Source organism: Carettochelys insculpta, chromosome 5 (genome assembly GCF_033958435.1).
Source record: "Carettochelys insculpta isolate YL-2023 chromosome 5, ASM3395843v1, whole genome shotgun sequence".
NCBI lineage: Eukaryota > Metazoa > Chordata > Testudines > Carettochelyidae > Carettochelys > Carettochelys insculpta.
The window spans coordinates 46,730,094-46,756,127 of NC_134141.1; the positions used below are offsets into that span (position 1 = coordinate 46,730,094).

Below are 26,034 nucleotides of genomic sequence, written 5' to 3' on the forward strand. Positions count from 1 at the left end.
GATAACATGAGTAAGATCAATGAAAAACAGTCAAATGAAAAAGAGTCCCATTCAATCACAACAGGAAATGACAGACAGCTAAATAAGGATAAGTTGTTCAAATGTTTATATAGAAACACTTTCAGTTTAAATAATAAGAGTGAACTGCAGTGCCTTGTGTTGAATGAGGCTATTGATTGGAATGAGGATAATCAGTGGGACACAGTCATACCAGGGCACAAAATATATCGGAAGGACAGAACAGATCATGCTGGTTGGGGAATGCCACTATACGTGAGAGAAAACATAGAATCAAATGAAGTAAAAATAATAAATGAACCAAACTGCCACAGAATCTCTACAGATGATAAATCCATGCTCTAATAAGAATATGGCAGTAGGGATATATTATTAACCACCTGATCAGGATAGTGATAGTGACTGTGAAATGCTCAGGAAGACTAGAGAGTCTCTCAAAATAAAAAAAACTAAGTAATAAGGGGGGATTTCAACTATTCCCACATTGATTGGGTACAAGTCACCTCAGGACAGGATGCAGAGATGAAGTTTCTTAACACCTTACATGCCGGCTTCTTAGAGCAGATGGATCTGGAACTCACAAGGTGCGATTCTTGATTTAATCCTAAGTGGAGCACAGGATCTGGTCCTAGAGGAGACTATAGCTGGAATGCTTGGATATAGAGACCATGGTAAAATTAAATTTAATGTCCCTGTGGTGGGACAAACACCACAGCAGCCAAGCACTGTGGCATTTAATCTCCGAAAGGGTAACTACACAAAAATGAGGAGTTTAGTTAAACAGAAATTAAAAGGTACAGTGACAAAAGTAAAATCCCTGAAAGCTGCATGGAAACTTTTCAAAGACATCATAAGAGATGCTCATCTTAAATGTATATCCCAAATTAAAACACAGTAAGAGAACCAAAAAGGTGCCATTTTGACTTGACTTGACTAAATAAAAGAAGCAGTGAGAGATAAAAAGGTGTTATTTAAAAAGTGGAAGTTAAATCCTAGTGACGAAAATGGAAAAGTGAATAAACTCTGTCAACTGAATTGTAAAAATTAGGAAGGTCAAAAGGACTTTGAAAACCAGCTGGACAAAACCTGAAAGAGTAATAGCATATTTTTTAAGTACATCAAAAGCTGAACAACCAGTGGGACCACTGAATGATCAAGATGTTAAAGAAGCACTCAAGGACAACAAGGTCATTGGGGAGAAACTAAAATTATTTTCCTTGCTAAGGACGTTAGGGAGATTCACAAACATGAATCATTCTTTTTAGGTGACAAATCAGAGGAATTATCTCAAATTGAGGTGTCATTAGTGGTGGTTTTGGAACAAACTGATAAACTAAAAACAGTAATAAGTCAACAATGTCAGATAACATTCATCCAAGAGTTTTGAAAGAACTCAAATGTGAAATTGCAGAACTACTGACTGTGGTTTGTAACCTATCCTTTAAAGCATCTTCTGTACCAAATAACTGAAAGATAGCTAATGTGATGCCAATCTTTATAAAGGGGTATCCTGGCAATTACAAACGAGTAAGATTACAGACTAGGCTAATTAGTTGAAAGTTTAGTGAAGAACAGAATTGTCAGATACATGGACAAACACAATTTGTTGGGAAAAATTCAACATGGTTTCTGTAAAGGGAAATCATGTCTCATTAATCTACTAAGTTCTTTGGGGGGGGCAAAGGGGATACAGTTAGATTTCTAGAATGTTTTTGACAAGGTCCCTCACCTAAGCCTCTTAAGTAAGCAGTCATGGGATAAGAGGAAAGGTCCTCTCATCAACTGATAACAGGTTAAAAGAAAGGAAACAAAGGGCAAGAATAAATTGTCAGTTTTCAGATTGGAGAGAGGTTACTAGTGGCGTTCAACATATTCATAAATGATCTGGAGAAAGGGGTAAAGAATGAGGTGGCAAAAATTTGCAGTGATAATAAACTGCTCAAGATAGTTAAATAGATGCTCAACTTCGAAGACTGGGAAGAGCTTCAAAAGGATCTTACAAAACTAGGTGACTGGGAACAAAATGGCAGAGGAATTTTAATGTTGATATATGTAAAATAATGCATATTGGAAAATGTAATTCCAAATATGCGTACAAAAGGATGGAGGCTAAATTAGCCACTACCACTCAAGAATGAGATCATGAATCCTTAAGATAGTTCTCTGAAAACATCAGAGTTGTAGTAAATAAAGTAAATTGAATGTTATGAATCATTAAAATGAGCAATAGAGAATATCTTATTGCCTTGATATAAATCCGTAAATCCACTTCTTGAAAAATGGGTACAGACGTGGTCACCTCACCTCAAAAAAGATATCTTGACATCGGAAAAAGTTCAGAAGGGGAAAACAAAATGATTGGGAGAGTGGGCTGGGAGGCTGCCTTATGTGGAGAGATTAAAAACAAGGACTTTTACGCTTAGAAAAAGAGGAGACTCATGGGGGAGGGTCATGACAGGTCTATAAAATCATGACTGGTTTGAAGAAAATAAATAAGAACTATGGGCCACCAAATGAAATTTAAAATAAACAGAAGGAAGTATTTCTTCACACAACACAGAGTCAACCTCTGGAACTTCTTGCCAGAGAATGTTGTGAAGACTAGGACTTTAACAGGGTTCAAAAAAGATCTAGATAAATTCAAGGAGGATAAGTTCATCTATGCCTATTGGCCAAGAAGGGTAAGAATGGTGTCCCTAGCCTCTGTCAGAAGCTGGGAATGGGGTGAAAGGGGAGGGAGTCACTTAATTACCTGTTCTTTTTCACTCCTCTGGCATACCTGGCATTGGCCACTGTCAGAAGACAAGATATTGGGCTAGCTGGACCTTTGGTCTGACCCAGTATGGCCATTCTTATGTTCCTAAGAAAACTCGAATATTTTGAATTTTTAAAAAATAAACCATGACAATACAATTGCTTCCAAATATTGAATATTAAGCCCCCCCCCCGCTTTTTTTTCTTTTTTTACATTTATTTTGGAGTAGAATTGTTTTCTGCATTATTCAGTTTCTCAGGTAACTTGGCAAACTGGTCTAGTAGAAGTATGAACTTGAAAACAGACATGGATGGTGTGATGAGCCTAACACTGACTATTCAGAGCACAAATACAACTGCTTGTGCATCTTTAAAAACAGCTAAAATTCTGTGCAGTAAAACTCAAAGCTTTGTATACCAGTAAGACTCCAATCATGATCCACCCTACGATCCTCTAAAACCACAACACAAAAAGATACTTGGTTTTCACTCAGTTATCATCAGTTAAGAAAGTTATCTGATACTATATATGCTTACCTTCACATTTCTGAGTTGCCTCATTCTGTCTATGACCAGCAGGACACTTGCATTCGTAAGACCCAACTGTATTAATGCAGTTTCCTCCAGAGCAGACCCCTGGTATAGCCTGGCACTCATCAACATCTATAAAGAGAAAACAGGAATTTGCTTGAAATCAGACATTCCTCAAATTACAGTTTTGATAAAAAGATGGATTGCTCCATCCTTAAAAGTATTCTGAAAAATAACCATTATTTAGGTTCCCACAGTTGTGCATTTCACTGTGAATTTGGAAACAGCTTTTCCTGGAATTGATCCTTACAAATGCTCTACTTTCCTTTCTCTTAAGCTATAAATTGCATAGTCAATCAAGCACGCAATATTCGAGGCCTGCTGGATTTCACTGACTCGTTAGTTAACTTACTAGTGTGGAACTCCGCAGTTGTTAAATTGCACTTTTACATAAATATTCATTCTTCATTTGGAGTTCATCTATAGCAGACTTCTGCTGTGCTTTAACATGCACTATTTCCAGTTTAAATATAATTTTTCTCAACTTGACTACAACATAGTTAAAAAATATAATCTAGTAGTGATGTAGGAGAACCAATATCATGCCCATAACTGTGGTTTGAATAAGGTATGAACGCAGAACTTTTCAAACACATTCATTATAATGCTATACTTTTGAAGTCCAGTAGTTCCACATATGTAAAATATTTTCCTTAAAGACAAAAAGATCCTGTATTTCTGTATCTTACTATCAAGCACAGCCCAGTGACTGAATTTTTTACATCTAGATTGGATGAGTAGTTAAAATAATACAGAGCATCTTACATATCTCTCTCAGAACTCAGCAATGTAGGCCAGATCCATACAGAGGGACTCTTTGTGCCAAAAATGGGAGGAAAGCAGGGAAATGGAAAGCAGGCTTCAGGCTTATGCATGATGTATACATTTGGATACTTTGCCTCTTATTAGCTCTCACAGCTCTCCTTTCAAAAGTTCACAAACTGCAGCTCTATGAAATTTTGGAGTTGTATGTTTGTTTATTGTGAGGCAATTAATAATAATGCAATTAAGTGCTGAAAGGCTCCACTCCTGTGAATGCCGGGGATTCAAAACCTGCTGATTCTAGCTGGATGAAGGCATTTCAGTTACATGGTACCTTTGCCCCCCAAAATTCAAACTCCTCCGTAGGCGCTCACAATACATCCATATTTTGGGTTTACAGAAGGCAGCATGAGTCACTGTTTCTTGGCCCAACAGTTCTAAAACTTCATTATACCATGATAACCTGCTTCTGACAACAGCGGTTACTACAGAGCGCCAAGAAGGAGAAACAAAGAGTGAGCCAACATGAGCCTTGCCATCCTGAAGCCCAAAGTTTTCCACCCTGGTTTGGGGGCATGTAAGTTTAGCTCTAGACAAGGGGGCTTAGGCTTCAGACTTCCTGTGGCCCAGACCCAACATCTGGGTCTGGTGACCCCATTAAAATGGGTCATCCCGATCCACAAATTTAGAATCCCTGTCCTAGCCCATATGTGGGAATAACCCAAACAAAGGAGACTAGAACACACAGTGATTATAAAAAGAGATTGGAACTGAAAAACAAAACCCTTAATTCTTTCAAAAAACTCATAAAGCAGCAGTAAAAGCAGTGCAAATTTCCTCACTCTACATCAACGAAGTACAATGCAATGATCTTGTTTAAGCTGAGAAGTCAACTGGCTAGATGGTCAGGCACAACAGGTAATGATCAATGGCAGTCAGTTTCAAGTGGAACGCCTCAAGGATCAGTTCTAGGGCCGGTAATCTTTATTAGATGACCTGGAAGGATTGCACCCTCAGGTTGGGTGGGAGGGATAGCTCAGTGGTTAGAGCACTGGCCTGCTAAACCCAGGGTTGTGAGCACAATCCTTGAGGGGAACACAAGAGTCTGGGGCAAATACTTTTTCCTTTTTATGGGGGAAGGGATAGTTCACAGGTTTGAGCATTGGCCTGCTAAACCCAGGGTTGTGAGTTGAACCTTTGAGGGGGCCATTTAGGGTAAATAGATTTAAAAAAATTGTTGTGGATGGAGCTTGGTCCTGCTGAGAGGGCAGGGGACTGGACTCAATGACCTCCTGGGGTCCCTTCCAGTTCTATGAGATGCGTATCTCCATGTATTTCTTTTATTTCTAAATCTGCAGATTACACTAAACTAGTGGGAGAGGTAGATTCACTGGAGGGTAGGGATAGGGTTCAGGGTGACCAAGACAAATTGGAGGATTGAGCCAAAAGAAATCTCATGAGGTTCAACAAGGACAAGTAGAGAGTCCTGCACTTGGGACATGAGAATATCAAGCATTGTTACAGGCTAGGGACTGACTAGCTAAATAGTAAATCTGCATAAGAGGACCTGGGCATTACAGTGGATGAGAAGCTGGACAAGAGTCAAAAATGTACCCTTGTAGCCAGGAAGGCTAATGGCACATTCAGCTGCATTAGTAGGAGCATTTCCAGCAGATATAGGGAAGCGTTTATTCCCCGTTCTTTGACACTGGTGAGGCCACATATGGAATATTGTGTCCAATTCTGGGCCTCCCATGACAAAAAGTATGTGGATGCATTGGAGGGAGTCCAACAGAAGGCAACAAAAACTATTAGGGGGCTGGAGCACATGACTTATGAGGAAAGGCTGAGGGATTTAGACGTATTTAGTCTACAGAAGAGAAGAGTGAGGAGCAATTTGATAGCAGCTGTCAGATACCTGAAGCGAGATTATAGAGGACAGAGAGAGGCTGTTTTCAGTGATGACAAATGACAGAACAAGGAGCTATGATCTTAAGTTGCAGTAGGAGAGGTCTTGGTTGGATATTGGGAAAAATCTATTTCACCAGGATGGTGGTGAAGCACTGGAATGCATTACCGAGAGAGGTAGTGGCATCTCCATCCCTAGAGGTTTTTAAATCCTGGTTTGACAAAGCCTTGACTGGGATCATGTAGTTGGGATTGGTCCAGCCTTGAGCAGGGGTTTGGACCTGATCATATCCTGAGGTGTCTTCCAACCCTATGATTCTACGAATCCTGATGCCTCGCTCTGGGCCCCTCAGATGCCTCAACTCTTAATCCTGAGCCTCTGACATCCTCAGCACCCTACCTTAACTTTGGCACCCCCATGCATTGCAATCCCCTGCCCTGAGCCCCTCCTACACTCCAACCCTGATTCCTCCACCTCCACATCCCCAGCATCCTGCCCTAACTGCTACACCACCTATACACCTCAGTCCCATACCCTGAGCACCTTATATAGAAGAACCGTGACTCCTGCGCCCCCACACTCCCAACCCTCTGCCCTGAGCCTTCCAAACTCCATCCCATAATTTTTTGGATTAATTCTAATTGACTCATCGATTTGTTTAACATCTGAAAACGGAGCTGCATGGGAATAATATGCATTTTGGTGTGTTAATTTGCTTGTGTTGCCAGAAAGGTTGATAATACAGGTACCCGGAGTGTAGGGCTCATTTGATTTCATATGGGATAAACATCATAAATATTGCTCCCTGTTAATTATCCCGTATTTTCATATATATTCTTCCACACCTATGAACTATTTAAAATACATATTTGTAGGTTTTCTGTTTGTACTGGTGGGGCACATCCTCAAGCTGTCTCACTATTGGTGTTGCACATAAAAAAATTTAACCTGCCCAGAAGGGAAAAAAAAAAAAATCAACCTGTCCAAAGATGGGAAATGTTAGAAGGAACACTGCTTCCCTGCCCTGGGTACTATCAGGAGAACCCAGAAGCATGCGTGGGGCTGGGGGCAGCCAAGAGAGCCCTGCGTGTATGACAGCCAGGACCCTGATGCAGAGGACAAGCAGGAAGAGGGAGAGCAGTAGGGGCTGTGGTGCACAAGGGCATGGCCCCCATCAGCAGGGGTGCTGGAGAAGAGGGTCGGGGCAGGCTGTCTGAAGGGGAAGCAGTGGAGCAGGGCCAGCTGGAGAGCCGGGGGATAGTGGGAAAAGGGCAAGGCCCACTATTTAGTGGCATGTTGGGGGTCCACTGTTACAAAAAAAGTACACGTGCGTGCGCAAGCACACACACACGCCTGGAAATAAGAGGGTATTCCTTTTTCTAAATTAAGTCATAAATAAGGTCAAATACTCAGAACTGTCTTTAGTGCTTTTGTGTGGGCCTGCCTTGTCCTGTCCCCTCTAACTCTGATCTTCCCACTATACAAAAGGACTAGTTTTAGGATTTTGAGGACAGCATTCAGGATAATTCTTTTTGTCACCATATATCTTCATACTACCACCAGCATCCTCTTCTGCAGGAGACATGGAGGCCAGTTGCTTCTAGTAATTATCAGTCAAAGATAATTTTCCATACAAGCTACAAAAATGAGGGCCACTAGGCCTCCAGGCACCAAAGAGCTTTACGTGCTTTGTGGTGAGTTTCAAATCAGCCCTTCAACTATTTAAATATAGAATAAAGAGTAGGCAGCAATATTAAAAATCACACTTGAATCTAAAACTTGCTTTATCTATTACTGTTAAAAGAACTCTTTAGGATTATCGTAACTGAAAGGATTTGGAGAGAAATATTTTTCCACTATTTTTTCAGTTGGTTTAATTTATACATTAACAGCACTAAGAGAACAGTTACTTTCCTGTTTCCCATATATAGTCAGTCAGTCAGCCAGCCAGCCTCCTACTCAGTTTGTGGGAAGGGGGCTTTTAGTTTAGTTTTGTTTGTTTGACTGTTTTAAATGAAACACTGGGAAGATAAATCTATTTTAAAAGAGAAAAAAAGTGGTGACTGAAGTGTCTACTTTTCTCTCATTTTTTTCTTCCATATTCACATTCATTTTGTTTGGCTCTGACTCTCCAGTACCTCTCCTTTTTCCAGTGATGCACTGCCAATAATTTCACAAAGTCTCTTCCCTTTCCAGCCTGCCAAAAACATGCCTGCAGACTGATGACTCTGGGGTTCTATGTTACAGATAATAGGACGACAGATTATGCTATCTACTCATCTGATTTGCCATTTAAGCAAAAGCAGTTTGTCATTACCAAGGAAAGAGGGAACATTGCCTGCCAAACAAACATACATTGCATTTGCTGGAAATATTTATGCTTTTTTCCTGTAAATGTCCTGAAATTATTTCACACAGTACAGACCACAAATGCATCATTCAGATCAGTGGTTCCCAACCTTTTTACTAGTGCAGACCCCTAATCACCCCTCAAAACCCCTCGTGGAGCCCCAGTCACCCACCAAACAATTCACAGACCCCTATCAAAGCCAGTTCCAGCCTCTATGTACACTTCATTAAATAAAAAAGGAAACCACAATATAGATTTTTGAATAACACTGGAAGATATTTTAAAATTACATAGTTTAAAGATTTATTTATTTTAAAGATTGTAACTTTGCAATTTATTTAAAACTTATTTTCTATAATCATTTTTATTTATATTTTTTAAATGGGCCCCCTGCAATACCCGCATGGAGCCCCAGGAGTCCACAGACTCCAGGTTGGGAACTACCAGGTTAGCTCATGGGTGATCTGAAGACCTTGTAAGGGAAGGTGACAAAAGCATATTTTTCCCAGAAACATTCTTCTTTTTAAAAATAAATAAATAAATAAAATCTACCACTTAGTGCAACATGGTCCATCTGGAATGCAAAACTGCCCCTTCTGATCATGAGTCCAGGAATGTCTGACCTCCCAGGTATGATCTAACAGTATCCAGAGAAACAGATGCAGTTCACGCATACCAGACCTACCCAAGCCTCCTCCAAAACACATTTATCGCACTTGGCCTTTGAATCTTATGCCTCAAAATTGACTTTAGATGAACGTAAATGCACACCCTGTCAGGTATTCCTACATATTTAAAATATGCTCTGTCAGCGAAGTTTTGGTTTAAAATAACTATTTAGTGATGTTGCCAGGAGCAGGTTATTTTGGAAACAGCAATACCTTGATTTTTTTTCTAGGATTTACAAAGATGGTCTTTGTTTGAATGTCAAAGAGTGCACTTCACTGCCTTATAAGACGAAGATAGTAAATAATTATAAATTGATTGCAGTAGCAGCAGGAAATGAGTATGTTCCAGAAACAGAAAAGGTGTCTCTCTGGCACTGAAGTGAACAAAGTTTCAGAATTCAAGTAATTCCATTAATTACTTACAACTTTAATCCATAAGGCTTTTTTGTATTGTTTTTTTTGAAAGGGAAGAAAAGAAAGACCACCCTCAGGGACAGCTATTTTACACAGCACACAGCTATACAAAGAAGGAAACATTTCCCATGAAAAAATATTAATACAGTCTTGCTAACTGAGGTACTGATATTGCAAAGCCTCAATCACATGAGCTGGCTTACATGTGCAACAATTTCTAGGAAAGATATTAATCCAAATATGTGCATAAAGGAGCTATATCTTCACTTCAAGGGAATTTTTTAAAATAATCTTTTTACAAAAAGTGAAGGAATACATTAAGCACCATTATTTCTTAAAAGAAATACAATTTAGAAGCTTAATCCTGCGTGGAATTCTGAGAGTAGTTCAAGTCAATGAGGCTGTTTCTTGTGTCTCACTTCACATCCCCCCACCATCCTATCCCCCAATTTGTCCGAAAAGGGTTTCAGAATTATGCTATTAGTCTTCTGGAATCTGGAAACCACTAAAGACAGCAAAGTTAACAAAATATATTCTTCAAATGGCTTACTCAGTGAATTATTTTTTGAATAACTTTTTAAGCTATGGGAATCATTTGTCTGCACGCACTACAATTTTCTGATCAAATAGACAGAGGAAAGATGGTTTATCCACTTCATCCATACAGGGGCTTGCTGTATTGTTTTTTCCTGCACTTTTCTATCCTTTTTCTTTTCATTTTAACAACGGTCTGTGACCCTGCATTATTTTCAGGGATCATATGCATGCAATGATGAGAGGTGGGATACTCTGTGGATGGCCAGTTGAGAACACAGACGTTGCATGGAAGCCTTATCGTGCACTGGGAAGCCAAAGACTGTTTCCAGTACCAATACAGTGAAGGGGGAAAACTAAAAATTCTTTTTTCATGCACTTTCCTATCCTCTTTCTTCTCACTTTAAAAAACAGCCCAGGACGTGAGGGGATGTGGGGCAAGCAGATGAATTGAGAATACACGTGTTGCACAGAAGCCTTACAATGCACTGGAAAGCTAAAGACCCTTCCAAATACCAACACAAGGAACAAGCCAAACCAAAAATTCTATCTTCTTTTTTCTCACTTTCAAATATGGTCCAGCCCTTGTATTATTTTCAGGGATCACATGCATGCAATGATGGGAGGTGGGGGCGCAGGAGTCAGGGTTCTTCTATATAAGGCGGGACTCTCGCCAGTTGAGAGCACAGTCGCTGCACCCATGTTGGCAATGTAATGTGGTGGGAAAACAAAAATTTTTTCCTGCACTTTTCTATTCTCGTTCTTCTCACTTTAAAAAACAGTCTGGGCCCCTGCATTATTTTCAGGGATCACATGCTTGTAATGATGGGAAGTGGGACAAGTGGATGTCCAGTTGAGAATACAATCACTGCACCCACATTGGCAATATAATGTGAGGGAAAACCAAAAATTCTTTTTTCCCCTAGACTTTTCTATCTTCAAGGGTCCCTGCATTATTTCCAGGGATCGGGAGGGGAATGAGGAAAATGCTCTGTGGGAAGATGACATAAAGACCAATGAGCGTACCCAGAATGCTATGGGGATGAGGGAACTGTGGGATAGCTTCCCACAATGCACTACTGCAACAGTTGATGGTACCCAATTTGTGTGTGGTAGCAATGACTCAACTTTCTGAGGAGCACGTGGAAGTGAGGGTGGTCAAATTTGAACTTATAAATTCTAGAACTAGAAATTTGATATAAATGCATTCAAATTTATCTCATAATGTAGACACAGCCTAACTGGTAACTGCCTGCAGGATTTGCATTGCTAATTATATGCTTGCACCTTTGGAAAATAAAGCCAATTTTGGCCTCTCTCTGATGAGTGGACAGTTTTCTCAGGAAACCCTAAAGACCAAAAAAGCTGTAAGAAATAGAGGTTCTGTCAGATATACTTAAAGAAATTCTGCCAGGGAGTTTAGACCCTAAAATTTAAGGAAAGAAGCGTGGTTTGTTTGGTTTTTTTAAAAAACAAAAAAAAAGTTTTACCAAAGAGAAACAAATAAAGATTCTCCGAAATGTTATATTTTAATTTAAATGAAAATAGATCTGATTGTTTTTAATTAATCCAACACCTGGGAACCAGACAGCTAAATGGCCTAGAATACAGCTAAAAGGACTACAGCCTTTTTTGTGTGTCCTAAAAGAGTAAAATAATCCAAAAGTAAACAAGCAGCAGAAACAGTGAAAACCACATTTGATTTTTTCTTGTTTTAATAATTCGAAGATATTATTCGTAACTTAGAGTCTGAGCCTGAGAATTGTAGCATTGATTTCAGTAGGAGCCAGGATGGAGTCCCAGGTCAAGGCATCTATTTTAAGAGAGCTGACTATTAGGAAATTAATGCCGATTGTTTTTTCATCTCAGATTTGAAGATTTTATTTATTCATGCCGTTACTCATTATATTCTTGTTATGTCATTTCTCAGAATATCATCTCCTGCAACTCTATCCCATTTTCATAATATTAATAAACAAGAGGGGAAATGTTTGGGAAAACTCTTGAGATTGGATTTGCCATTCACTAGTGGTTGGCAGGGAAGGCAAAGAGGTAGGCATTCTCTGTTTCCTCTCTCTGGTTCTAAGAATTGTTGTCTGAAAAGAAAGGGAATAATTAAGAAATGTACTGTTAAGAAATGTAGGGAGGAACTGAGAAATCTTCCATCATGGGATTCCTGCCACTACCTTGCTGTAGAGCCATATGGCAATGGCAAGAAAATACTTTCAACTAAGACTTTCTCTTGTCTGAATATTTTGGGATGAGAGACTGTCCGATCTCTTGACAACATGGCAGGCATCATTTCTGTCTTCTCAAGTTAAAGAGAAGCCTAAAGCCTATTTTTGAAACTAAAAAGAGTAGCTGTGGGTAGATTTAAAGATTTGGGTTATTTTTAAATTCTTTTTTAGGTTGTCATGGTATCATTAATGAATGAATAAATATATCTATAGCATTCTACTTACTCTTCAAATATAACTGATTCATCCACAAAAAATGCCAGCCTCCCAGTAGAGTACCTTTCCTAGACATGAAAAAGAACTCTGTGTAACTCAAAAACGTGTCACTTTCACCAGCTGAAGTTGCTCCAGTAAAATATATTACCACATCCACCTTCTCTCCCTAGCCAGCAAACTAGATTTTAATCCATATTTAGTGAAATATATGGGCCAAGGTCATACAAAATAAAAGCAGGCCGCTTTATCTTACACCTCTTGTTAATTTTCCTATTCCAACCTCAGTACCTTTGTGGCAAAGATTAAGCATAGTGTCTGTTCTTATCAGTTTATATTGGTTAACTCCATACAATCTGCATCAGCACTTACTTCTCTGATTAACAGAGATATAACTTCAGATATCGAACTATTTGTTCTTAGAGTAAGGACTTGTCTACATGGAGAATTATGCTGGATATCTATTCTTGATCAACTACAGTCTTTGGAAGTACACACCCTATCTTACTGTAGTTTAATTTTAAAATATGGACAAACCCTAATGCAGGATAAAACTGGTCAGCAGTTCTGAAAGGCTAACTGTTTAATCTAGAAGCCTACCAGAAGTCAGTAATACAGTAGTTGATACAATTTAGTAGGAAGTCCAGAGAGCTGCTCAGTTAGTTAGTACTCAACCCTTCTCTAACTGGACCAGGGACCTTCCTGTTACTGTTTTGGTGGATCATCTTGGTGGTAAATCTTCTCCAGAGCTTCAGGTTTGTCAAGCTATCTTTGCTTTTCATGTAACTTTCTTATGATACACCCTTCCAGTCCTCCAAATGTGCTCTCTGTCATCTGCATATGTCTAAACAGTTTCCCTATAGAGTGCTCATCATCTCAAACAGCCTCTATATCATACTGTATCAGCTCCTACTCGTTGCTATCCAGTTTTAGTCTTAATTTTGCTCATGACAGCCCAATTATCTACAAAGCTGAGAATTTAATTTCGCCACCTTTATAATCCTTAAAGAGAGCTACAAATGGATTAGTGCTATTCTCTTCTGTCATTTGTGCGTGAGTGAGAGATAAAAAACAGCTGAAGTCTTCCTGACACAACATCTAGGCAAAAATGCCAATTAACCTGGTATTATCTTTCATAGTCTTTCAGCTAAATATGAGTCAACAGTGTAATGCTCTTTCAAAAAAAGCAAATGTGATTCTGGGATGCATTAACAGGAGTGTTGAGACCAAGACACGAGAAGTTATTCTTCTGCTCTACTCAGTGCTCATTAGGCCTCAAATGGAGTATCATGTCCAGTTCTGGGCACCAAATTTCAAGAAGGATGTGGAGAAATTGGAGAAGGTCCAGAGAAGAGCAACAAGAATGATTAAAGGTCTAGAGAACATGAGCTATGAGGGAAGACTGAAAGAACTGGGCTTGTTTAGTTTAGGAAAGAGAAGACTTAGAGGGGACATGATAGCAGTTTTCAAGCACCTAAAAGAGGGTTACAAGGAGGAAGGAGAAAAATTGTTCTCCTTGGCCTCTGAGGATAGGACAAGGAGCAATGGACTTAAACTGCAGCAAGGGAGGTTTAGATTAGACATTAGGAAAAACTTCCTAATCGTCAGGGTGGCTAAATACTGGAATAAGTTACCTAGGGAGGTTGTGGAATCTCCATCGCTGGTGATATTTAAAAGCAGGTTAGACAGACATCTATCAGGGATGGTCTAGATGGTGTTTAGTCCTGCCAAGAGCGCAGGGAACTGGACTCTTGAGGTCCCTTCCAGTTCTAGTGTTCTATGATTCTATGATTTCATTTCATGCCTCAATGCAAGTCTTAGGGTCTTTTAGACACACATGTAAAACTTCTTTATTTCGGATGCTTTAGTTAGAATGGATTTCAGTGACGTCAATGATTTCTCAGCAAATGTCATGTTTCTTACAGCCACTCTTACATAGTCTGAACAGTTAGGGTGTCCCCCTGGGGTGATGGTGAGCACCTTTCTTGTCCCAGAAGTTCTTCCCCAGATATAGACATTACAGTTGGCTTGCAGTCGGGGATGTGGGCTTCCAGCTATGAAGCTTAGAGAAGCAACACTTTTTGGTTAAACATGAGGTAAACAAAATCTTGCAGGCCACAAACTAGTCTGTGTTTACCCAGCTCTTGCCCCACAAGGCAAAAAGTAAATAACCTCCGTACAGGGATTCCTAAACTCTTGTGTGTCTGAGGGTCCCATGCGAGTACCCCAAGCTTTATAAAGGAAAATAAAGCAAAGATAGTTGCTCTGCCTGTTCCCAGGTTCCAGAGAGGTGCAGGCCTGCAGCAGAGGCTCTTAAACAACTTTCCTGGTAAGCAGGCCCTGTTTTGTGAAGCTGTAGATCTTCCCTCTGAATGCTACCTCATATTGGGCATGAATTCTCACTTGCAAGGCTCCATCCAGGCCTCCTAAATATATTAAATAGTTATAATAATCCATGAAAGAAACAGCACATTGGGTCATCATCTTCTAGGTGCTGCATACTGACTGTAGGGCTTGGGGACTTCATTCAGAGCATACCCATTTTAGCAACCAACTCTGAAGCCCAATTCACAGCCCCAAGTACAGAAATAACCTCAGTTTCTAAAATAGTGAAGTGCTATTACCATATGCTACAAGCAGAGTTGTGAAACATTTGATATCTAATGCAATAAGCTCTAACAGTGGCTTGTTAGATTGTAACCACGCATGTATTTTAACAGTTGATTTCAGATCTTAGAATGAACCAGACTTTGCTCTAGCTGTGGATGCTTGGCCAGACATTCAGAAAGGGAGACTGCCCTGGGTTCCTAGAATACTGACAGCAAACAGATCCTCGATTGTGTGTGTCTTGTGGTCAAACTTGAAAACGTCTACACAAGTTGTGTGCTCCAGGGAGTAGTCTGCCAACTTGGCTGCTAGAGATCCCAAGAAAGTTACTGAGACAACAGACTATAATTCATTACATATCCGAACCAGAGACTAAAATAACCCATGCAACAAAAAACCTCCTAATTCATTTGGAATTTCTAACGTCTTCAGCCATTTCATTCCACATGCAGTTTAAGAATTCTATAAAAGGAAGAGACAGAAAGCAGAAAAACAGAAACTTTCTTGATATGTCTGCCTTCATCATTTATGAGGTCCAATGGGAGTGAAGCAATTTGTCACTGATTACTAAAGAAAAGGCATGAGGGACAGTGCATGAAACACCGTGCTTGGCAGATCATCTCAGGTCTTCGGCCAGGGTTCTGAACCTTTTTCTTTGTGAGCCTCCTCCCCAGTATGCTACAAAAGCTCCACGTCCCAAGTGGGCCATAACAACGGATTTCTGCATTTAAATGTCAGGGCCAGAAACAAAGGTAGCAAGCAGAGCAAATGCCTTGGGCCCCAAATGATCAGGGACACTGCAAAGCTAAGTTTCTCAGACTTCTGCTTCAGCCTCAGGTGGCCTGGCTCTGGGCTTCATGTTTCTGCCCTATGCCCAGCAAGTCTAATGCTGGTCCTGCTTGGGAGCCCATCATCTCTCTCTCTCTCTCTCTTATATTATGTTCTTTTTATTTGTATTTATTTTTTTCCATGCAGTTAGTTCCATTATTAGGTGCATGTATCCCAGCTAAAGCTTCAGAATTTCCAAGCTTATTAGGCTTTTGTGAGTAACAGTAATATATTTCGGTATTTATTGTTTCATAGATTTACAGAGACTCTCAATTTATAAAATAAAAAACACAGGTTTTAGATGGATATTAAGTTTTCTAAACAACATTCACAACATCGTAACCATGCACAGCCAAACCAAAAGACTTACCTTGACATGCTCCATTGCGGATGTTGGGAATGAAGCCACGACGACATGGCTGAGGCTGGGGAGGACACATCTCACAAGGATGGCCCCATGCACGGCCAATTGTTGCGCAACAAAGGGTCTTTGTGCAAACAATGCCAGTCAGCTGGCCCTGACACATCTGGTTGTTGACCTGAGTGAAACAGGGGCCTGTTCTATAATCTGGAAAAGAAGAACGGACAAATGGAATGACAGATGCAAACACAATGTTGCTTCCAGCAACCACTCCACATGTATCGAGAGAACCCATTTTTCTCAACAGGTATCAATGTAAAGAAAACTACCAGATTTAAATCATGATCATGACTGCAGATGAGGTAAGCAACCTTCCATAGGAAGCACTAACTTTTATAAAGACAGTTAAAATATTGATATGACTTTTATGTATTTATTATTGAGAAAAAAGGCAGAAGATGAAGGGAGTTGATCTCCCCCCGCCAAAAGAAAAAAAAAAAAACCTAAGGCAAAACCCTGGGCTTTTAGGTCATCAAGTGAACATCATCTGTAAAATTTATACTGTAATACATGAAAAGCTAAGAATAAAAAAATACATAAACATTTTATTAACTCCTGTGAGAGCTGTGAATTAGAATTTCCTGTGGCTGAGCAAATTCATTACCAGAAGAAAATCCAGACCACTGGTACCAAAGAGTTCATTTCAGAGCAACCAAGCTATGCAAGAAACAGTCGCACAGCTAGTATACCATTTGTAAAGCTCAGTGTAAGCCAGTAACTTAACTGCATACTTCTCAAAGAATGCATATTAGCTTACCATTTATTTTCAAGCAGAAGCGATACCGAAAAATGAACCTGTACAAGTGATGCTGACAAACTATTGGGGAAAAAACCACCAAACATTTGCAAATATATAATTGTAGGTGTGACATAAAATTGGTGGATTTCAACACTGAATAAAGAAAGTGTAACCACCCCCACACTTGTTTGTAACAATTTGCATAACCAGAACTTCACAATTTGCAATTTATGCATAAGAAATTAATATTTATACAATCTATCACAGCCAGATATATATGTTAGCAATTAGCATACCCTTCCATGACAGAATGTACACTTTTTCATACAGCAACAGTCAAGAGGGATAGTTTCTCGTGTCTACCCTGTATTACTTTGGATTCTTCTAGAAATTAAGTGATGGTACTGTCAAAAGACTGCTTTCATTTTGAGCTTATTTTAGAATGCTACTTTTTGCATTATACCTTAAAACATAGGCACAGATCTTCAGGCACAGCTGAGCAGTGAGGAGTACAGGACTAAGTGGAGGCAATTTGGCTCCAAGCCACCACTGTATTCCACTTATCCTGATTTGCACTGAGTGCTACATGAGCTGCTTCAGAGCTGTTCAAATTCATGCTGATTTGTAAAAACCCTTTAGAAGCCATTCCAAGTCAAACGAAAACAAGAGCAATCTGTCCACATGCACTCCATCCCTTAGGCTGTACTGCTGCTGAAAGAGGGATGCCATCTCCATCTGACTATGCCAGCCCAGGACTCCCCCACATCATGGCATTTGCAGCTGACCACTTCAGATGACTGTGTTTCTTTTGCACCCAGGGATCAGAGCCATAAGGCAAGCATTAAACACACAAGAAAGATTCCCTTCTGCATCCTTAGCAGAACTCATTAAAGCATCAGTCTTCAAAAGACTGTGCATGCGATTGACTTAACACATTACCTGAGTCTACACAGCCCCTCCCTTTCAGAAGGGGCATGCAAATGAGCAAGATCAGAAATGCAAATGAGGCACTGATTTAAAACACCTCATGCCTAATTTGCACATTCCCACAGGATCTGGCTTGCGGAAAAGCCATTTCTGGAACCCAAAGCAATCATGTGGACGGGGCTCCTTCAAAAGGAAACCCCCTTTCAAAAGCATCCTTCTTTCTATTTTGTTTCAGGAAGAACGGTGCTTTTGAAGAGGGGTTTCCTTTCGCAGGAACCCTGTCTAAATGGCTCTTCCAGAAGCCAGATCACATGGGACTATGCAAATAAGGTGCAAGATATTTAAATCTGTGCCTCATTTGCTTTTCCAATATCACTCATTTGCATGCCCCTTCCAAAAGGCAGGGGCCATGTAGATGCAGCTCAGTTGTATTCACAGTGCATAAAGTTAAGTCTTTAAGTCATAAGCCTTTGCAGAATCAGTGCCTGAAGTATTATGATATAAATGGGATTAAAAGAAAATAAAAAAAAACAGTCTGAGGTTAGAGGGTTTCCTATCCACCTACATACTCTCAAGTGAATATTCTGAAACATTAAAAAGTTTGTGCTTCCTGACTTCTCTTCAATACTCACATGCATAGAGCAACTTTTTTTTGCTACAACACCTACATTGTCTAAAGGAATTGCATATATTAAAAATGTCTCTCTCCTCCAAAATACCAAGAATATCAGCTCCAAAACGGTTTCACTTTCATGGGGGCCCAACAACTTTCCTTGTCAAACCAATGACTCATGCATTTTCTTAAAATAATATATCTCATCAATGATTGATAAGAGAAGACATTGTCACACAATAGACTCATGTAGGAATGGCCAATATTTGAAATATGTACAAATTCCACACATCCCATTAGGAATTTCAGTACCATGAACTCATTGTGAAGTCTTGTCTGAATTTTAGTTAATGGCTAAGGATTAGGAGAGAGCTCTACCATACACTACCATTGTGCACTCCCTTGAAGAAAGTTTGTGCAGGTGTCATGCATCTTGAGGGGAGTAGCATATGGTACAGTGCTTTCAGCATTCAAATTGCTGTCGATGGCCAGATTATTGAGAAACTATAAAATGCTACAGGGAAAAAAACAGGCCCAATTAAAGTCAATGGAAGTTTTGTCATAACTTCAATGGAGCCAGAATTTCACCATTGGAAAATAATACACACTTTAGCAGAGACTGGTTTTGCAATTAATTACTTACGGAGTATCAGTTATAAAAATATCTATTCCACGTGGCATCTGACGGTAATGTCCTTCATATGTACAGCAAGAGGTTTTACTAGTATTTCTTCAGTGATCAGACTTCCATTCTGACATCCAATTATAAATACTGCTAATATTAACTATAGAAATCAGAAACTGCATTTTTTATTTTTAAATGGGGCAAAATTGTTATTAATCCTGCCTAAGGGCCACAGGAGCAAGGGCTCCTTATGTTAGGTACTGTACTGAATGATCCCTGTTCTAAAGATTTAGCAACCTAAGCAGAGAGAACACATGCAGGTTGACGGAAGGAGTGTGCACTCTATGGTGGTGGCAAACATCACGGCAGGTCTGGTTTGCTCTAAAATAGGAGGGGCTAAGCTAAATGGAAAGAGAGGCAAAAGGAAAGGAACAACAGGGGATTGGGTATAGTTCAGAGCCGGGATAACCAACTTGCAGCTCTTTGAGCGAAAAAATGCAACTCTTGTTCAGAGCCACTTGCCAGGAGTACTTACCACCACTCTGTGCATGTGCCTCCTGCTCGGAGGGAAAAGTGCTGCTAAGATATTAATTCTTGTGTAAAACAGCCACTCTGGCTCATCAGTAGAGAATGAGTATGGGATTTTCAACACTGATGGCACGAATTTCCTTCACTCAGGATAAATGAGTAATTCTTGTACTGGCTGGACCACCCCGGTCCGGGCACCCACCTGGACCAGACCAATCCCGAACAAAGGAATTTGCCAGAAGAAGGGTAGGGTCACTTGCTGCCAGCTGCTTGAACTGCCTGGCTCCTCTTCTAGCCAGACCAGCATCCTGCCACTAGCCCCACCTTAGCCTTCCTGCAGCTGCCCAAACCCTCCTGTGGCTGCCAGAGAGGGTCCAGGGAACACCACAGAAAGGCCAGAGGTCCATGCAGGGGGAGCGGGCTGCTACTCCACAGCTCATGGAATGTGCTCCCCAGCTGCTGCTGGGCCACCATTCCATAGTCCTAGCTGCAGTTCCTAATTAATGCTGGACCACCAGTACCCAGTACCAGTAGTGGCTCCCCTGTCGCTCCCCAGTCCCACCAGCAGCTCCCTTGCCACTGAGGGGCTATTGTTCCCCGGCCCCAATTGAGACTCCCAGGCCATGGCCAGACTGCCACTTCCAGCATGCCTATACTCCGGGGCCACAGGGCTCTTTGGCCCAGCAACATTTTGCCGGACAAGAGTGTACTAGATTTCAGAGGTGCAACCTGCAGCTGTGGTAGACTCATATCCTCTGTGGATAAGTTAGTAAAAGTAGGATATGTAACACACATTGAACAGAAGTTTACCCCTGGCACACTGGAAAGAATTCATAACACCAAACGTAGGGTTAAATTCACTATACCCAGCTAAAGCTTGGTATACAAGCTGAAATAATGCCTAGAGCCTTTCTAACCCAATTGTGCAACACATTGGGGTCTCTGAATCTGCAGAAACATGAATCTGCAGCCCAACCCTTATTCCATTTCTGGCTTACCCATGAAGCAACCTTCTGCACCACACGAGCCTATTCAGGACTGGCACCAAAATCATTTCCTTGTCCTACAGTGCAACATGCAAGCATCCCTGTGCAGCTACTCAGAGTGCAAATTCACTCTACAAAATTGAAAAGTTTGGATGGTATTGACCTGATACTCTGCAGGAAGGGGTGAATGCCAACCCTAATGCACTGAAGCAACAATTCACTAGGGCTATGTCTACACTAGCCCCAGAACTTCGAAAGGGGAATGATAATGAACCTAACTGAAAGATGCTAATGAGGCACTGTCATGAATATGCAGCACCTCATTACCATAATAGTGGCCATGGCACTTCAAAAGTGCTGCTTCGATCATGCACAGCTCAACTACACAAGGTCCTTTTCAAAAGGACCCCACACACTTATTCCTATTTGGATTTCGAAGTGTGCAGGGTCCTGTCGGAAAGGACCCTATGTAGACAAGCTGCACGTGATTGAAAGCAGCAATTTTGAAGTGCCCTAGCTGCCATTATGCTAATGAGGTGCTGCATATTCATGACAGTGCCTCATTAGCATCTTTTGATTAGGTTCATTATCATGCCCCTTTCAAAGTTCTGGGGCTAGTGTAGACATAGCCTAGATGTCTCAAAAATTTTGAAAGCTAGTATTCATCAGGTCTGCTAAATCTTAATGTCATAACTTGTTGCAGCATGCCTATACACATCTATATGGTCAGGGAGGAGGGAGCTAGTGCTCTCTGGTACAGGAGACTCCTGACTTACATGATTTCGACTTACATGTTTCTTGCAATAACACAAGTTGAAATTGTGAGTGGCAGGAAGCTGGGAACCAGGCTGCAGCCCAGAGCTAGGCACAACAGCACCGGTCAGTTTCCTGGCTCCTGCAAGTGCCTGGCTCCCAGCTGCCCGCCACTACTTGGAGTCAGGAAATTGATCAGCGCTGCTGTGCCTGGCTCTGGAATCCCCACCACTCATGGGAGCAGGGAGCCAGGTGCAGCCAGGACCAGGGGACCCAAAGGTGGCAGGGCCCCTCCCCTACCCAGTCCCAACTTATGCATGGTTGCCCAGGAACACAACCTATGTGTAAGTCAAGGGTCTACTGTATGTGTCTGTCACTTTGGTACCTTAAGGTAAACTTTCCAAGGACACATTGGATAACACAGACAAACCATAACACAGACAAAAGTATCATTAGAACTCTTCTCTGTAAACCTCGTGTTCTCCACAGGAGTGTCTTGCCCTCCATGAACACTAGAAAGACTAACGCTTAGCTTTTGCTAAACTTGGGGCTTAGTCAAGCAAACATGGAGCTCCCTTCTCTCCTAAAAACTCACAAGGTAAGCCCTCTCACCTACTGCAAACTGCTCGACCATTATTGCTAAGGAAGTTCATTCCCACTGAAGAGTTTAAGGAAAGAAATGGGCAATATGACCAGAACGCCAGGAGAGACTGTGTGTGCATGTATGAGGTGAAAGACTGAGGGGGGAATAATATTATGAGAGAAATATATTGAGAAACCTGCATATTAGACCCAATAATGATATCATATGGGAGGAGACCACCCAAAGTACTATGCAATACAACTGTTCTAACTAGAAAGTTTTCTGTTGGCAAAAAACAGCCGTTACACTGTACCACTGAATACTAGGCCACAAGCATCTGACATCATATGAGCATCTACAGAGCCCCTAGTGACTACCAGGTCCGACAGAACTCAAACTGAAGTGAATTGCAGAGTTACAGATGAGGGAAAAAATCTCAAACATTTAATTAGGTGGAAAAGAATTAACTTCATTCTAGAATTGCAATGACACTGGAAAGGACTTGCAGGTATTAAGTAGATAAACAACTGAACACGTACACTCAGCGCAATTCTGTGACTAAGAGTGGGAATGCCATCCTTAGGTAACAGTCAAGGGAATATCAGTTAGGAAAAGGAAGGTAGCATTGCCTTTGAATACTGGAATAGTGTGTTCAGTTGCAGTGTTCATACTTCCAAAGGGATGTTGAAAAACTGTAAAATGTCCAGGGAAGAGCAACAAGAAGGATATCAAGTCTAAAAACATGCATTGTATTGAGAGACTATAGAAAAACCTCACAAAACAAAGAAGCACTCCTGTAGCACTTTAAAGACTAACAATTTATTAGGTGTTGAGCTTTCACAGGACAGACCCACTTTTTCAGAGCTGGAAAATTCTGAATAGAATATACAGTAGTGCCTCGATTTACGCAAGGGTTACATTCCCACACACCCTCACATAACTGGAATTTCGCATATGTCATGGGCCAGCTTTTTCCCCGTCGGAACGCATGTTCTGCAGCTGGGGAAGCAGCAGGAGTCCCTGCAGCTCTTTCTGAAAGGTAAGTCCTGGGGTTGTTGGGGGCAGTTGGGGAGCGTTCAGCCTGGAGGTTGGTTGGGGCCATGGGAGGGGTGGAGGGTGGAGTGGAGCCAGGGCCATGGATGGGGGGTGGGCAATTGAACCAGGACAGGGGGGTTGAGCTAGCGCCACGTGCAGGGGGGTGGTGAGCCAGAGCCACAGGGGGTTTGAACTAGGGCCACACAAGGGAGCTTTGAACAGGTGCGAAGGGGTTAAGCCAGAGCTGCAATGGCGGGGTGGTTTGAGCTGGAGCCGTGCACGGAGGTGCTGGGGGCAGGGAGTTGAGCTAGAGCCATACTTTCATGGTGAACCAAACCATGAGGAGTTTGAACAAGGGGCCGGGGAGGGGAGTTGAGCTGGAGCCATGCATGAGGGGTAGTGATCTGGAGCCAGAGCCAGACACGGGAGCGGGGGGGGGTAAGCCGGAGCCATGCGCAGGTGGTGAGCAGGGCCAGGGGAGAGGTTTGAACAGGGGCCTCAGGGGGCACTGAACCGGGGCTGCGGGGAGCAGGATTTTGAGTTGTGCTTAACTCATGTTAATGCGGGTTAAGCTCAACTCGAACTTGTGCATTTCGAGAGTCTATTGTATATAGAAACTCAGTCTATTTAATTTACTTTAAAAGAAGTCAAGAGATGAATGATCACAGACAACAAATATCTACATAATAAAGAAATTTCTAACAGATGGCACTTTAACAGAAAAAAATCACAAAGAAAATCCAACAGGAGCCAAAATATTTCAACAAAAAGCAAACCACAAATGTTTAAATGAAGATTATAAGACACTGCAACAACACAAGAGGGAGGCAGGGGATATTCATCATTTGAAATCAGGGCTGGATGTATTTCTAAAAGACGTGCTATCACTCAACAAAAGTTACAGGTTTCATACAGAAATTATTGGGTGAGTTTCTATGGTCCCCCTTACACAGGAGGTCAGACTTAATTATCAAAATGATCCCTTTTGGCCCTAAATATCTATGAAACCATTAATCAGATTTTCCATGTGCGTTTTCATGTCTTAATGTTAGGTGTTTCTTCATTTGCTCCTTTTTTAGTATTGCTACTGGAACAGCTCTGCCACAGAGCTCTGATGGAACATATGCTATAAATTATTTGCTACTTAGCAAATCTAAATGCTTTGGTGAGAGAATGTGATTTAGTTCTGGCACGTGTATTATTCATGGTTCTCTTCATCTCAGAAAACTGTCTGAATTCAGCGTGCACTGACTTGAAGACTGGCCAACCTTCTTGAACAATTAAATTGATAAAATGTAAACTTGAAAACAGAAGAACCACTTTTGGTCTTGGCACACAAACCACCAGAATGCAGAAAATGGAGTATTTATAAATCTGTTTCAAAAATTGCCAACTACGTCTCTGTTCTTTACGGGCATTCTGCATTAGCTCAATGAGCATGTCTGAACAGCGACTAGACATCCACCAGTGGCACATGCTCGCTGACTTGGGCTCTTGAGGTTCTTTCATTGCTGTGTATACTTCCAGGCTGCAGCTCAGACTGCAGCCCGAATCCAGAAGCCTACACAGCAATGGAAGAGCCCCACAGTCTAAACTGGTTAGCACAGGCCAGCTCTGGGTTTTTCTTTGTCACGTAGTGACACCCAATGAAGCTGTCTACACAGATACATGGATAATTTTCTTGGTTTGTTTTATTTTTAAAATAATCAATTCTTTGTGATGTATGGTTTAATTAAAGCAGCTTGACACCAAATTCTGTCCCAATGGTTAGGGTCATATGAATGGCTCTACTGGATAAGACCTGAGGTCCAGCTAGTCCACTATCCTGACAGCGGCCGGTACCAGATGCAGCATCCTGGTGTCTCATAGGAAGAGCCTGGCTTAAGCATCGAAGCACAAGGTTGAATATCCTTTCCCAAATTTTTTGTAATTATGACAACTGAATATTTTGATAGCCATATAAATCATAGAATCATAGAACACTAGGACTGGAAGGGACCTCGAGAGACCATCGAGTCCAGCCCCCTGCCCCAATGGCAGGACCAAGTACTATCTAAACCATCCCTGATAGACATCTATCTAACCTGTTCTTAAATATCTCCAGTGATGGAGATTCCACAACCTCCCTTGGCAATTGAGTCCACTGCTTGACTGCCCTGACAGTTAGGAACTTTTTCCTAATGTCCAACCTAAACCTCCCTTGCTGCAGTTTAAGCCCATTGCCTCTTGTTCTATCCTCAGAGGCCAAGAAGAACAAGTTTTCTCCTTCCTCCTTATGACTCCCTTTTAGATACCTGAAAACTGCTATCATGTCTCCCCTCAGTCTTCTCTTTTCCAAACTAAACAAGCCAATTCTTTCAACCTTTTTTCATAGGTCACATTCTCTAGACCTTTAATCATTCTTGTCACTCTTTTCTGGACCCTCTCTAGTTTCTCCACATCTTTTTTGAACTACGGTGCCCAGAACTGGACACAATACTCCAGCTAAGGCCTAACCAGCGCAGAGTAGAGCGGAAGAATGACTTCTCGTGTCTTGTTCACAACACACCTGTTAATGCATCCCAGAATCATGTTTGCTTTTTTTGCAACAGCATCACACTGTTGACTCATATTTAGCTTGTGGTCCACTATAATCCCTAGATCCCTTTCTGCTGTAGTCATTGCTAGACAGTCTCTCCCCATTCTGTATGTGTGAAACTGATTGTTCCTTCCTTAGGGGAGCACTTTGTATTTGTCCTTATTAAACTTCATCCTGTTTACCTCAGACCATTTCTCCAATTTATCCAGATCATTTTGAATTATGACCCTATCCTCCAAAGCAGCTGCAACCCCTCCTAACTTGGTATCATCTGCAAACTTAATAAGCGTACTTTCTATGCCAATATCTAAATCATTGATGAAGACATTGAACAGAACCAGTCCTAACACAGACCCCCTGC

The 26,034-nt window shown here is 41.2% G+C and overlaps 1 protein-coding gene across 1 annotated transcript in view; it reads right to left on the reverse strand.

Moving 5' to 3' along the window:
- FBN2 (fibrillin 2) overlaps window positions 1-26,034 on the reverse strand; it is a 314,667-nt gene that overhangs the window by 230,825 nt on the left and 57,808 nt on the right. The window contains exons 6-7 of the mRNA XM_074995040.1: window positions 16,256-16,453; window positions 3,310-3,435 (exon numbers count right to left, since the gene is read on the reverse strand). Coding sequence (XP_074851141.1) covers window positions 3,310-3,435; window positions 16,256-16,453 — 324 coding nt within the window. The remainder of the gene's footprint in view (window positions 1-3,309; window positions 3,436-16,255; window positions 16,454-26,034) is intronic.